Raw genomic sequence first — 13,454 nt, forward strand, 5'->3', positions numbered from 1 at the left:
TTAAAAATTAATTATTGACTTTGGTCATTAAAAATCTGAAAATTGTAAAAAAAAAAAAACGTTTCATAAAACGATCCACATTTACGTTCATCTTATTCTTCATCATTTTCTGATTCCAAAAACATATACATATGTTATATTTGGATTAAAAACAAGCTCTGAAAATTAAGAATATAAAAATTATGATCAAAATTAAATTTCCGAAATCGATTTAAAAACTATTTCATCTTATTCCTTGTCGGTTCCTGATTCCAAAAACATATAGATATGATATGTTTGGATTAAAAACACGCTCAGAAAGTTAAAACGAAGAGAGGTACAGTAAAGCGTGCTATGAAGCACAGCGCAACCGCTGCCGCGCCAAACAGGCTCGTCACTTTCACTGCCTTTTGCACTAGCGGCGGACTACGTTCAGTTTCATTCTGTGAGTTCCACAGCTTGACTAAATGTAGTAATTTCGCCTTACGCGACTTGTTTCTTACTCCACAGGTTTACTCAATATTGAGGATACAAACATAATGTTTTGTGGTATGTGTTGAATGCCTTTCTTCATTCTGCATAGAAGCCTGAAAGATCTGTGGCGGTAAACATGATCGCTTTTAGGAGAAGGAATGATCCTTTAAACCTTCTAATGTGAAACTCGTCATCAGCATCAAATCGCAGGTTTAAAACTCTATCCTGAGACTATCTCGGCAGCCGGCAAACGTATCACTGAATTTATTTCATCGAAAATAGCAGGCTCACTCCGGTTATCATAATATGCCCTTCAACCCTCTCCCATTTACACACACACACACACATGGACAGAAAAGAACAGACACAGGGACAACAAGACATATAGCCACAGACACAGACACACTTCCACAGACAGACACACACAAACACGCACGTACGCACGCGCACACACGCACGCATATACAATCATAAAGACAACCAGACATAGACACAGACACACAGAAAAATTGCCACAGACAAACACTGCCACAGATACGTCGTACAGACACAGACACAGACACCCACAGGCTGACACTGACACACACACACACACACACACACTCACACACACACACACACACACACACACACACACACACACACAGTGCAAAGTTGATCGAAATTCCTAACAGCAGGTGATACACGCGTAATTTATCCCTAAGAAGTTTCCGAGAGATATTCCAAGAGTATTTCTGGAATAAAGAACCACCGCGGATTCTCCGATAAAGGGGCAACAATCTGGCCAATCTTGCACGAAGGAGGAGAGAAAAGATGAAAAGGGGAAGGAATCCCACTTATCATGCAGAGAGCAGACGTGTGCACAGCTTCCCCTTGTCTTTTGATATTGCCACATTGTGCGTATCGTTTTCTGTTTGCATAACCTTGAGGCTTTGCCGTGCAACTTTGCAACAGAACGGAGCAGACCTTAGAGGCGCACTCCTTCTTGTGATAACAGTTCGACTCACCGTCTCAGATATGACCAGGCTTTTACATCCCTCCACTTGGTCACATACCAAAAATCAACACCCTGACTGCTTGCGGCAAGTTAAATTTTGTTGGAAGAATTAATTTCTAAAAAAGCCACTTGTTGCATTTACGGACTTACCTAATAAACACTACCAATGTGCCCAGAGATCACTCAGGCTGTTCATTTTTGGTATGTGACCAAGTGGAAGGATGGTCTTATCCCAAGTAAAAGCCCGGCCGGATCTGAGATGGTGAGCAGACGTCTTTCATGTCAGCAGTGGTCTTTCATGTCAGCAGTGGTCTTTCATGTCAGCAGTGGTCTTTCATGCGATCGTTTTTATGGGAAGGATGGTATCTTTACGAAAATAAAGCATGCCACGAATTCTTTATATTGTTTTGATTTTCCCTTTTTGAAAATCCTTGACATATCACTTTATCAGCTGATATGCTTCCTTTTCTCTGTCTATTTTGTAAGATTGGCGTCAAGTTTCCTACAAAGAAAGTAGTGTACTCGCACAAAGGTTTCCTTTTGAATGTAGTCTATGAATGTCAAATTTGCGACACAAACCGTGACTGTTACTTCAGTAGTGTCAAGATTATGATATCTCAGGATTATTCTTCTTGCTTTATTTTGTAAACTGTAGTGTTTGTGCCCTCGAGTCTCCCAATAAAACCTTTTTTTAGACGAGAAAAATCTTGAATTATAGAATCAGCTCAGAGCAAAGGAAGCCAATCACTAAACGTTTTCAATAACGTTCTGTTGGAAGCGTCGCGAGCAGAACAACGTTATACCAGAAGACGGGGGAAATGCTGTGTTTGTCTTCGCCACTGCATCACAAGGGCAGGACCTGAACTTCAAGTGCCCTATAAAACCACAGGAGCTTGTATAAAAGTAAATCATAGAAGTAGTACTACACTAAAAATAAAGGAGAAGGATACTTCGATCGACCGGCGCTTTGATACGAGCTCCTGTGTACAAAACAGGGGAATACTGAAGGAAATGTGTGAGGTGAGCTTTGACTCGAACAATCTTTATTTTAACGCCAACGCATAGTCGTCACTACTTAGCTTGACTTAATTCTCAAGTGTATTACCGCATACTGGCATGGTAAGTGTGTATTTGCGGCTTACTGGCATGCAAGTGTGTATTTCCGGCATACTGGCAGGGCAAGTGTGAATCTCTGGCATACTGGCATGTTAAGTATGTATTCCCGGCATACTGTCATAGCGAGGGTGTATTTCGTCAGACTGTCATGGAAACTGTGTATTTACGACCGCCCCCCCCCCCCTCCCCCCAAAGTGGAGCAAAATGAAATGTTACCCAGAGTGTCACAAGGGGAGTTCTTGTAGGAGCAGAAGTCGGTGGCAGACAGCAGCACGGCGTGGTCATGCTGGCGCCCCCTAGCGCCCGACAGAACGGACTGCCAGGAACAGAAACTGTTGAGTGTCTTGTCCGCGTGATGGTTGATGTACAGACCCCGCTGTAATGAAATAGGCAATTTATTACGTAAGAGGAAGGAAGGAAGGAAGGAAAGAAGAAGGAGAGGAGCAAGCAGAAAAAAAACATTACAAAGTTGAAGGATAACGCAGTATTACACTTGTTTACATTGTTTATTCTTTTCAGTAGGTAACCAGTTCTTCACTAAGATAGATCTTCTGATCATCTGGAACGGGAAGGGGGGATGGGGGGGGGGGGGGGGGGGGGGGCAGGAGGGACAGGAAGCGAAAGAGAAAGAGGTGACAAGATTAGCATGGACATATGTCTCCAATAGATAGGTACAAAGTGTAATTGAAGGTATGGGAAGGGAAAGGTCTCTCAACTTTGTGGAGTAGCTTCCTGAGCTCTTTGCTTTATGCAAAAGTAAGAACATTATGCCAAAGGAATAGTCAGCAAGGATATCATGACTGTGCGATAGCATTTTAAAGCAATATATTTGTCACCTCACTGAGTAACAAGCAAACCACTGTAACAACTGATGACAGATTGCCAAAACAAGCCTATACAATGTTGCGTAACATGGATGAAAGAGCAAATACTAGACATAAAGTCCTTACGACAAAATCTGTGCAGGAATGTGCTAACATCGTTCAATAGCCCTGTGCAGCGCTTGATTATTTTAGTGTGACTAAATTCTGACGGTCCGGACCTACCATGCACCATCGCCGACCCACATCCGCTCCTATGTTTCTCTATTGTTAAACAAATTCCCTGATCTGTGAATACATTTCCTGGAGACCAGCTGTTCGTTGTACGATTTCTCTCCAGTTCAAGTGCTAGCAATTAAAAGTACCAGCTGCAAAAAAACCAAAAATAAAAACCCTGATGACTGGACTTTTTATTCTTGCCCTTTTCAATACAGTCTGTATGTCCTTTTGTCGACCACTTCACAGAAGACCCCTCAGCATTGCGTCACGCAGGCTACAGCTTACTTCTTGTGACGAGATGGGTCTTCAACAGAATTCCTAGCTACTTACGTTCAACAATTCGTGGAATGAAAGATCGCGAGAAGGTGTGGGAAGGTCACCGCGATTTCTTTGTTCTCAAACGTTGACGCTTTCACCGAGAAAGGCTTCTTTTTTTGTGATGTCATATTTCAGTCCGAGCAGAACGACGTGAGAATATTGCACCACAAAGGTCATCAACTTTTGAAGGAATGGTTGTAGGCTAGGTTTGCTTTTTATCATAAAAGCTCGGCTAGAAGGTCAAGCTTTTTCATGTTCGCCGATGAGAAGAATTGCTGTGGCCGCACAGGGAGATTCAGTTTGTCGTTTGAATATCTGTCTCTGTGGATATACCTCTAGCCTCCTCCTCTCCACTTTAAAAATGGGGCAGAATGGGGGACGGGTAGTTGTTTTTGCTCTGTTTTGCCCATACGAACCTCATCGCCTTCCAACAGCACCAGGCCGACGAGAACAACACGGATCCTGCTGCCTAGACTGGCGTCCTGGAACAACTTGGACACCTGAAAGGAAAGGAGAAATGAAAAATGAAAAAACCAAAAACCAACACATGACAAAAAGCAACACAAACCTCATACAAAACATGCCCCAAATAGAAAGGACAAAATCATTGACTAGACATTAAAGCTGTGCGCCTTCAGAAAGGGTACGCCATATATCCCCTTAGCTCAGAGAAAAAAATATGATAGCATAGTGATATTCTCATGTTTCCCTGTGTTGCTGACAAACATGTGTCTGTCTTGTAGATACCAAGAAAGAGAGGAACAAAGAAAAAAAGAAGCAAAGAAAGAGAGCAAGGCAGAGCAATTTTAAAGAAAGACTAGACACAAGGCCTTGACTGTGTCCGAAATGCATAGTTACTCACCATGTTGAAGAGAGTGAGGGTGTAGGTGGTGACGTTCTTGGTGCCATGGCGATCCATCATCGTCTTGTCCACCACCACCAGCATCTCCATCGTCTTCTCGCTGCCCCTCTGCAGGTGCTTGTACTTGGCCAGCGATCTCCTCCCTCTCCCCTCACTCTCCCCACCTCCATCCTCCTCGCTCTCTGCACTTGTACTGTTCCAGAAGCCAGGCTCCTCTTCGCTCAAGTAAGGCCAGACGTCTTTTCTAATACTATGCTCAGCAAAGTTGGATTTGTCACTACTATGCACATCATATATGGAGTTTTCATGACCGGCTTGAAACGTTTTGTCATTGAGTACGAAACTGACGTCATCAGCGTCATAGTATTTAGAGGCTTCGTCATTTAGTACAGAACTGACGTCAATGTCGTCATGGTGACTATGTTCATTTGTGACGTCACCTTTTCTTCTCCCTTTTCTGTCTGAATTTTTGACAAATTGCTCCCTGAACTTGTAGTCTTTGTCTTTGATGGTGAAATAAGGCACTGCCGTTTTGATGTTGTTGTTGACGCTGCTGCTGTAGATGCCAGCATCATCGTCGTCAAGCGAGGCACCTGGTTCCCTGAAGTCGTTGTTTTCTTTGAGTAAGAACTGCTGCAGTTTAGTCAATTGGTCCACAGTGTTGGAAGGAACTTGGAAAATACTGTCACCTTCGTTGTCATGGATATAATGCACATGGTGTCTTTGCTTTTGATTCCTGAGGTAAGTGGTGTCTGGAGACACTCTGGATGATGATGATGATAATGATGATGATGATGATGATGATGATGACGATGACGACGACGGTGTCGGTGGTGGAGGTGATGATAATGTTTGGTCTGATGATGATGGTGCCGGTGGCATCTGATCTGCGATGTTTGATGCTGATCTTTTTCGTCTTTCTGCGGAGCCTGTAACAAGAGATGAAAACATGTTATTTTTGTTATTGTTTACATCTATTTTACGCATAAAGTGCAACGTTGACGCGTTAGGCCTGATTTTGTGTCCAACAGTGTTGTATCACCGGATTTCTTACCCAGATTCTGCTGCGGGATAAACATTTTTTTCCAGCACAACGTAGTCCTGAAACGTAGTCCTGGGTACAAAAACTGGAGTATTGCATCAACAATGTGAAACGGGGTATTTGCTGAATTGTTAGTATGATACCTTTTTCTGCATTGTTGGACAATACCCCACACCTGTGTGAACTCAATGTGCAGTAGGGATTAGACTCTCTCTCTCTTTCTCTTTCCCCCTCTCCCTTGCGGGCTCTCTCTCTCGGTCTCTCTCGGTGTGTGTGTGTGTGTGTGTGTGTGTGTGTGTGTGTGTGTGTGTGTGTGTGTGTGTGTGTGTGTGTGTGTGTGTGTGCCACGTTGTGTGTGTGTGTGAGAGTGTGTGTGTGTTCCCAGTGTATGTGTGTGTGTGTGAGTGTATTGTAAAAACAAATGTTGCATCATCATCTACTTCAACTGAGCCTTTTCGTAACTTTAGTACGGCGACTTTGACAACTTTCGGTAAGACTCGAACATGAACAGCAACCAAGGAGTTGTGTGTAACGTCCGGGCCAGCGCGTTACCAAGTTTCAAGTTTCAAGTTTTTATTAGTCCATAACCCCTGGGGGCATTTTGAACAATAAATACAATCGATACAATCATAATAAATTATATACTAATATAGTAAATTTAAATTTTTTTTTTAAATTATGAAAAACGGTTACAAATTCTATTAATAAAGTCCAAGATATTATTTAGCAATTTCTTTTTCTTAGTAGCAAACAACTTTTTAAATTTAAGTGCATTAGGTTTTTTCCAATAGTAAGGTGGTAACAACTCAGCTCTTTCTTCTTTGAAAAAATCACAGACAAATAGATAATGGAATTCATCACCTATGTCTTGTGATACACATTTGGTGCAAGTTCTTTCTGACCTCGGGTTGTTAAGATAACGTTCTTTCTGTACAGGCAAATTGTTATTTAATGTTCTAAACTTCATCATTGAAACACATTGCTGATATGGCAGGTGTGTGACATAGTCTTCACATGCAAAAATATCTTTAAACATTCGATAATTCCAAAACATATTTTTTGTTCCAATTTCTGTAAACCATTTATGGATTTACTGGTCATACAAGCTTCTTTTTACTTTCGTTTTAAACCATGCGCTTGAGTATTGAACATTTTCTTGAAAAGTCCAAAGGCCAGAGAGACCAATTTCATTTAAGGTTTTTTCAATAAAACATAAGTAATTAGATTCAATCATCTTGTCATACCTATCTGTCGGAATGTATAGGCCACGAGTTTCAACCAACCAAGTTGAGCAATTTGTTGACATTTGTAGCCAGTCACAGAAAACCTAAGGGCGAACTTACATGCCTTCATCTCCCTCCTCAAGACTTTCAAGTTTGCTTTTTGTGCGTATTTGTTTAAACCCTTCGAGCGGCGAGATCAAACAACCCCAGGCGCCTCGCTCTCATCTCTCGTCACCACCAACGAGGTCACGCGACACTTTGGACCGAGATCCCGCGATCCGCTTCCGTCGTATGACCCAAAAACATTTGTGGCTGAAACGGCCAGCCATAGCTGGGTGACTGGGTTGACGCCACAGAAATGTCAGACAGTCTGGAGGAAAGTGGAATAGAGTGACCTCTTTTTACCTTTCTCAGTCCTGCCCCCACAAAGTAGCGCGGCTTAAAATAGATCTGACATCAAGAACCGAAGCACGTGCGCATGCAAAACAGGGAAAGGGTCTGTTTTGGTGAAGACTTTTTTTTTTATCAGAGGAGAAAAAAATGGCGGTTTGGCTTCGGGCAACTGTACATTTTAGCACGTAACGGATCATCACCACAGCGTGCGAGTCATAACCTGCTGGAGTGGCTGTGCCAGATTGATGGATCGTCTTTTCATACCAAACCTAATTTAGCCAGCGGCTCTAAACTGATTCCTCGTCTCACAGCAAGCCTACTTTTCTGTATGTTTGCCTCCCCCCCCCCTCCTCCATTTTCCCCTACAACTGTCCGCCCCCGCTTGATTTCCGAAACGAAAAGTTTAGAAACTCTAATCTGAAGACGACGAATACAAACAAAACAAAGAAATGTTGGTTGATGTCTTTTTTTTTAACTGTTGATAAAAACGAAACCTTCACGAGGGCGTCGAATCCCCCCCCCCCCCTTCCTTACCCTCTTCCCTTTCTCCTTCAACTGTCCTCCCCCGCCTGCTCATAGTTTTCGAAACAAAAAGTGTAGGGGGGCTGGGGGGTGTCTGGGATTTAGGTTCCACTGTATACACTATCACATGTAAAATCAATCTCTTTGCTGAACTGGTAGGGGAATAGATGGCTCATTCCACCTGATTTGCAGAAGAAGAAGAAGAGGAAGAAGACAACGACGACAATGACGACGCATGTCCTTTTAAAAGTGACGGGAAACCCGGCCAGACGAAACACAGAGGGTTTCTCCTCAGCACTTTCATCGTATATATATATATGAGCTTTTACCAAATAGAATCATAATCTGAAAGACAGCAGGAATTCTGTTTAATCTCAACTTCTCCAGTGACCTCTGCAGAAAGATTTACGAATGATTTATTCCATCGTGCAATAATAATGTTTACACAAAATATCTTATCCTCTGGCTTCTGTACTAAAAGTGAAGAGGAAAAGGGATACGACTGAAGTGAAGCGCAATGCTTTGATATGACGTTTGGGGATAGTCTTGGTTTATTGACATGCGCGCGCGTGTGTGTGTGTGTGTGTGTGTGTGTGTGTGTGTGTGTGTGTGTGCGTGTGTGTGTGTATTGTATGTGTTGCATGTGTGTGGTGTCTGAGAGAGAGAGAGAGAGAGAGAGAGAGAGAGAGAGAGAGAGAGAGAGAGAGAGAGAGAGAGAGAGAGAGAGAGAGAGAGAGAGAGAGAGAGAGAGAGAGAGAGAGAGAGAGAGAGAGAGAGAGAGAGAGACGGACGGTTTCCGTGTATGTACACCTTTTCGAACATAATTTCCAGAGCTACCCTGATCCTAACTGAACTCCTTTTCCCATTGGAATTCCAGCTGAGCCAAACGACTGTGCAGGGCTGCAGTTCATGTTGCTGTGACAAGCATAATAAGTGAGTGCAGCTAGGTGCAGCATTCCTTACAACCCTCACCGCCACCTGCCCCACCCAATCTCCCTCCTCCTCCCTCCGTCTTGCCTTTCATCATCTACTCTCACCTGAGTCAGATCTATATTTACCCCAGGCTCCTCGGGTGTTGATGGCCCTTCTTCTCTCGCCTTTTTGCCCAGTTAGCTCCCTTTGCAACCTGTATCTGACACGTGTCAGCGTGATCCGGCTGCGAGCTATTTTAGGAATCTCTGTCAGTTGTTTTTTGGGGGGAGGGGTGTGGCGCACTGGCACAGACAACACTTTTTTTTTTTGCTCCAGGGTTAAAAACAACACTTTGTTAGTGATTCATGAGGGAAACCAGTGCTTGACCCAGTCTATTTTGTTGGCTGATTTCATCGAACACAAATTCCTGCGTGAATTCCGGTTTTGTTCAGAAACCTCGACACTCGTTCGTCACAGTTTGCGGCTTCATTTAAACTCATTAACCCCAAGTTTCACGGATCTATTTAATGCGCTTTAATGGATCCGCCGAGTATCCTCGGATCCGCTGGCCGTTGGGTTTATCCAGTACTGGTGGGGAATAGACTCACTCTCTCTGGAAGAATTTAGTTCCAAATACGTGACGCAACCAGTGTTTTCTGAAATGGGTGCCTTCTCAGTAATATTCGTTGCCTGACAAGTACGTCCCTTCACAAAATCTCTGGGAGCAAAATGTCCGGAAGCAAAACGTTTTGTTTCTGTCTTATCTGCAACTTTCTAAAGTTGAGACCTGCATGTAGTGTATTAAATAGCCACAATCATAACGTTCTTTCGCCTCTTAGCTAGTTTATGTCGGAGGACGTTAAGTCAAACCAAACAACCTAGAAGTCGTCATAGAGCCGCAAGATACACAGAAAAACATCATTAAAGGCAGCATGATCGTGTTCAAATAAACACTTACAGAACAGGAGCTGTCACTGTGGGAAAAAAGCACGGAATGCAAATGGTAATAATGAAGCTCCAAATGTGCGGCTTGACCTACATTCCTCTCTGCACGTGATGCACAAGCTATGACAGGCGTTGTGTGTGTGTGTAACCTGTGGAAGGGTTCATGCACTCCAGCCAAACAGCTTATTATTAATCAGCTGGCAGCAGTGTTTTGAAGCTCAGGGCGCTAGATGGAAAGCAGCCGTGATGCAACTAAATCAAAAGTTGCAGACTAACACGAGGAAAGTGTGCAAAGGGTCAGGGCTCGCAAGTTCAACAGAACTAATGAAACAGAAGTAAGAGAGTGTTTGATGTTTTTAAATTGTTGTTATGGGGGCCAGGGGGCCCCCATTTATACGGTTAGTTTCGAGGGTGACCATGGGCAGCGCCATTTTGTTGTGAAATACGTCATCAGTTTGTGTACACAGGAAGTTGTGACATCCGTCACCCTTTGGGAGGGGTGAAGGCAACATTGTTCATCAGTAGAAAGTTGTGAAATCCGTCACCCTATGGGAGGGGTGAAGGCAAAATTGGTCATCACTGAGTTTGTGTAACACAGGAAGTTGTGAAATACGTCACCCTATGGGAGGGGTGAAGGCAAAATTGTTCAACAAAAACGAAGGTATCATCATAGGTCTAAATGTGCAGGGTCAACCGCAACAAACTCAAACCATTCATACTACACTGCATCTGAGTGACTTATATACCAACATTTTATTTCTTATTTTCAGCACAGGTATAGGAAAAATCATGAACCAAAATGTTATTTATTTTCTAATTTAACATTTGTTTTACAAATGTGACCATGGTCTTTCAAACATACAGTGACATTAAACATTGTTATGTTTAAAAAAAAGATAAAAAAAAGCTTTTGTGCACAAATCAGAAAATACATTGTACATTTTACCTACAGGCCAAACAGTGTCTGTGGCAAAGGACCCAGCAAGTTGCACTGATCTATATTTTTAGATCAGTGGCAAGTTGTCAAGAACAGGCGCTTGCATTTGGATGTGTCCACTGATAGTAGGTTTGGTTGTGATCAATCAGAATAATGTGGGAATAAAAATGTATGACAGTTTGGTATGATGACATGTAATTCACATATGCTGAAATGTTATATTATACATGATATAATATTATTATGGCTGTTGCCATGACCATGAACCCCAAGAAAGGTTTAATGTTATGTAAATCAAAATACCAAAATCAAGCACCTATTAATCTGGTCTGCGGCGCGAGAAGATTGAGGCCTTCGTAAACGTTCAACGTTGGCCAATAATGATTTTAACAATGTTGTGTGGTTTTTTATTATGTTTTATTTTGTTGATCAATTGATAAATATGTCTTCCCAACATATCACAAATCAAACAGAAATAAAGTCTTAGAGAACTACAATAATTATTGTTGCCGTCAAAACCTTGCAAGGCCTCAACCGTTCTCACGAGATCAGTTAAATTTTTTTCTCTCTCTCTCTCTGTCTGTATGTATGTCTTTGTCTCCCTCTGAGTCTCTCCGCTTCTGTCTTTTTATGTGTGTCTCTGTCTATGTGTGTGTGTGTGTGTGTGTGTGTGTGTGTGTGTCTCTCTCTCTCTCTCTCGCTCTCGCTTTCTCTCTCTCTCATCTGACTCTTGGCACACAGATCAAAGCAGAGGTTAACTTGAGTGCACGTGTACCTAGGAGGGGGGTGATTTCTTGAATTAGCTGAGGGCGGTGAACATGTGTCGTTGTTTGCCGTTGTCATGAGAACAGTTACTTTTGTTTTGTTTCGTTTTTTCCTCCAAATTTTTGCATTTTCACAACAGGCTTTTCTGTTTCATCTCTCATACATGGTGTCAATTGGAAAAAAAACACCCGGAACAAAACAGAAGTAACTTATCTCGTGAGAACGGTAGTGCACTAGGTTTGGGAAAAAACACGACAGTACCTTATCTCTTTCAACCCGTATGGGGCCCTTCAACATGTGACAGACTGACAAATGCACCGAACCCATTTGGTTCTTCGAGAGAATTTTTCCGTGAAAACCTTTTCAGTGCCTCAGGGTCAGCTCAGGGTCAGTGTCATTAGAGCCTACATGTTAACGGAAGGGATATAAGACCGTTTTCAGCGGATTTTCACACTGCGAAAACCTGACTTTCTTGCAGTTGCTTTGTCTGCAATGCCTTAGAACTCTACAAATAGTTAAGTTTTTCGCGTTTGTGTTGTAATTTGCAAGCAAACATCGTACATAGTAAAGTTAATCGACTTTGCTACAATTTGTAAAAACTAGGGCATTACCTGATACCAAAAAAAAATATATATATAAATCCCATGCTGTTTTCAAATACAGCGTTTTGCTATTCACTTCAATATAATAGTAAATAACAATCAAGAAATAACGAAGTCTTTTAACCACAATTTCCCAGATATTTACATTACACTTTTACACTTTTCATTTTGTTTCAATTCACACCACAAAACATACACTTCGCCTTTTGCTATTCAGTCTCAAGTCTAAATAATAATAGTATAAATCATAACTAATTTTCTTCACACCATCATAGACATAATGTTGCCTCACATGTTCTTTGTACAATCGTTGGTTTTCACAATAAATATTGCATTACTGTACTTGTCTTCTTTTTCTTTAACAATGTCTTTCCAAAAACAAAACTCAAAGACCACACAAGCTATTGCAACCTATTCCTATCTCTCGTCTCTCTTCCTGGGTACAATGGTACCTAAGACTTACATTCAAATGCTTACATTTCCATGCTACCCACATTGTCAAAATACCAATAATTATTCAAAACAACTGTTAACTACTACCTAACTTCATTTCAGACCCACACCCATTATTATACACACATTTCACATTTAAACCATTAGTCGGCCCCCTGTCGATATTTATCGACTAAGTTCCTATTTACTGGCTGCTGATTAAAAAAAACCCTCCAAGCGATGTAGGGAATGCTGGTAAAGCTGCCATAATGGTGCTAATGCAACTCTGAGCGATACCGATCCCAGCCATGATCGAATTTTGTTACACTCGATACTTGATGTATCAGTCACTATTATATGTCTCAAAGCCATCATCGTCGTCTCCATCGACGTAATCATATCCATTAACATCTTCATCAGCGTCATCATCATTATCGTCGTCGTTTGAGTTTGTCAGCCCGCAGATATAGTCAACAGCATGCCTATTCGGACACTGACCCTTAGGTTCATTGTAACTACTTCCGCGAACGTCCTACTAAACTATATTACAACTCTGCCATATGGGAACACAAAAGTTGGAGAGAATCGTAGGCTCGCAGTGCACTAATAACCATTTTAACTTGATTAAAGATACAGTCATTCTCGTGCTAGTGATCATGCGCACCTCCACAGATCTGTTCAAGGTGCACGTGATAACACCACCTCTCCAGATACCAAACGTCAGCAATCAAGCTGGATGCTGCCTGCGCAGAGTTGGAATATGTTGATGAATTAAGTTTGTAAGCGAAACCTATGTCAAGCTGCGAATTTCACAAAATATGCCCACACGAAGCAGCCAGGTTGTTGATGTTTGGTATAAGTCCATGTGGAAGGATGGTGTAATTACATCTAAAAT

The 13,454-nt window shown here is 42.1% G+C and overlaps 1 protein-coding gene and 1 long non-coding RNA gene across 2 annotated transcripts in view; both read right to left on the minus strand.

The window, feature by feature from the left end:
* The window catches only part of LOC138966825 (uncharacterized), a 402,693-nt gene that overhangs the window by 51,200 nt on the left and 338,039 nt on the right, over positions 1-13,454 (minus strand). The gene's annotated exons all lie outside the window — the stretch shown is intronic.
* Positions 1-13,454, minus strand: part of LOC138950395 (A disintegrin and metalloproteinase with thrombospondin motifs 18-like) — a 141,822-nt gene that overhangs the window by 28,931 nt on the left and 99,437 nt on the right. Inside the window, exons 5-7 of the mRNA XM_070322134.1 lie at positions 4,787-5,715; positions 4,341-4,424; positions 2,783-2,942 (exon numbers count right to left, since the gene is read on the minus strand). Of these exons, the coding sequence (XP_070178235.1) occupies positions 2,783-2,942; positions 4,341-4,424; positions 4,787-5,715 (1,173 nt within the window). The remainder of the gene's footprint in view (positions 1-2,782; positions 2,943-4,340; positions 4,425-4,786; positions 5,716-13,454) is intronic.

Source organism: Littorina saxatilis, linkage group LG1 (assembly GCF_037325665.1).
Source record: "Littorina saxatilis isolate snail1 linkage group LG1, US_GU_Lsax_2.0, whole genome shotgun sequence".
Classification (NCBI taxonomy): Eukaryota; Metazoa; Mollusca; class Gastropoda; order Littorinimorpha; family Littorinidae; genus Littorina; species Littorina saxatilis.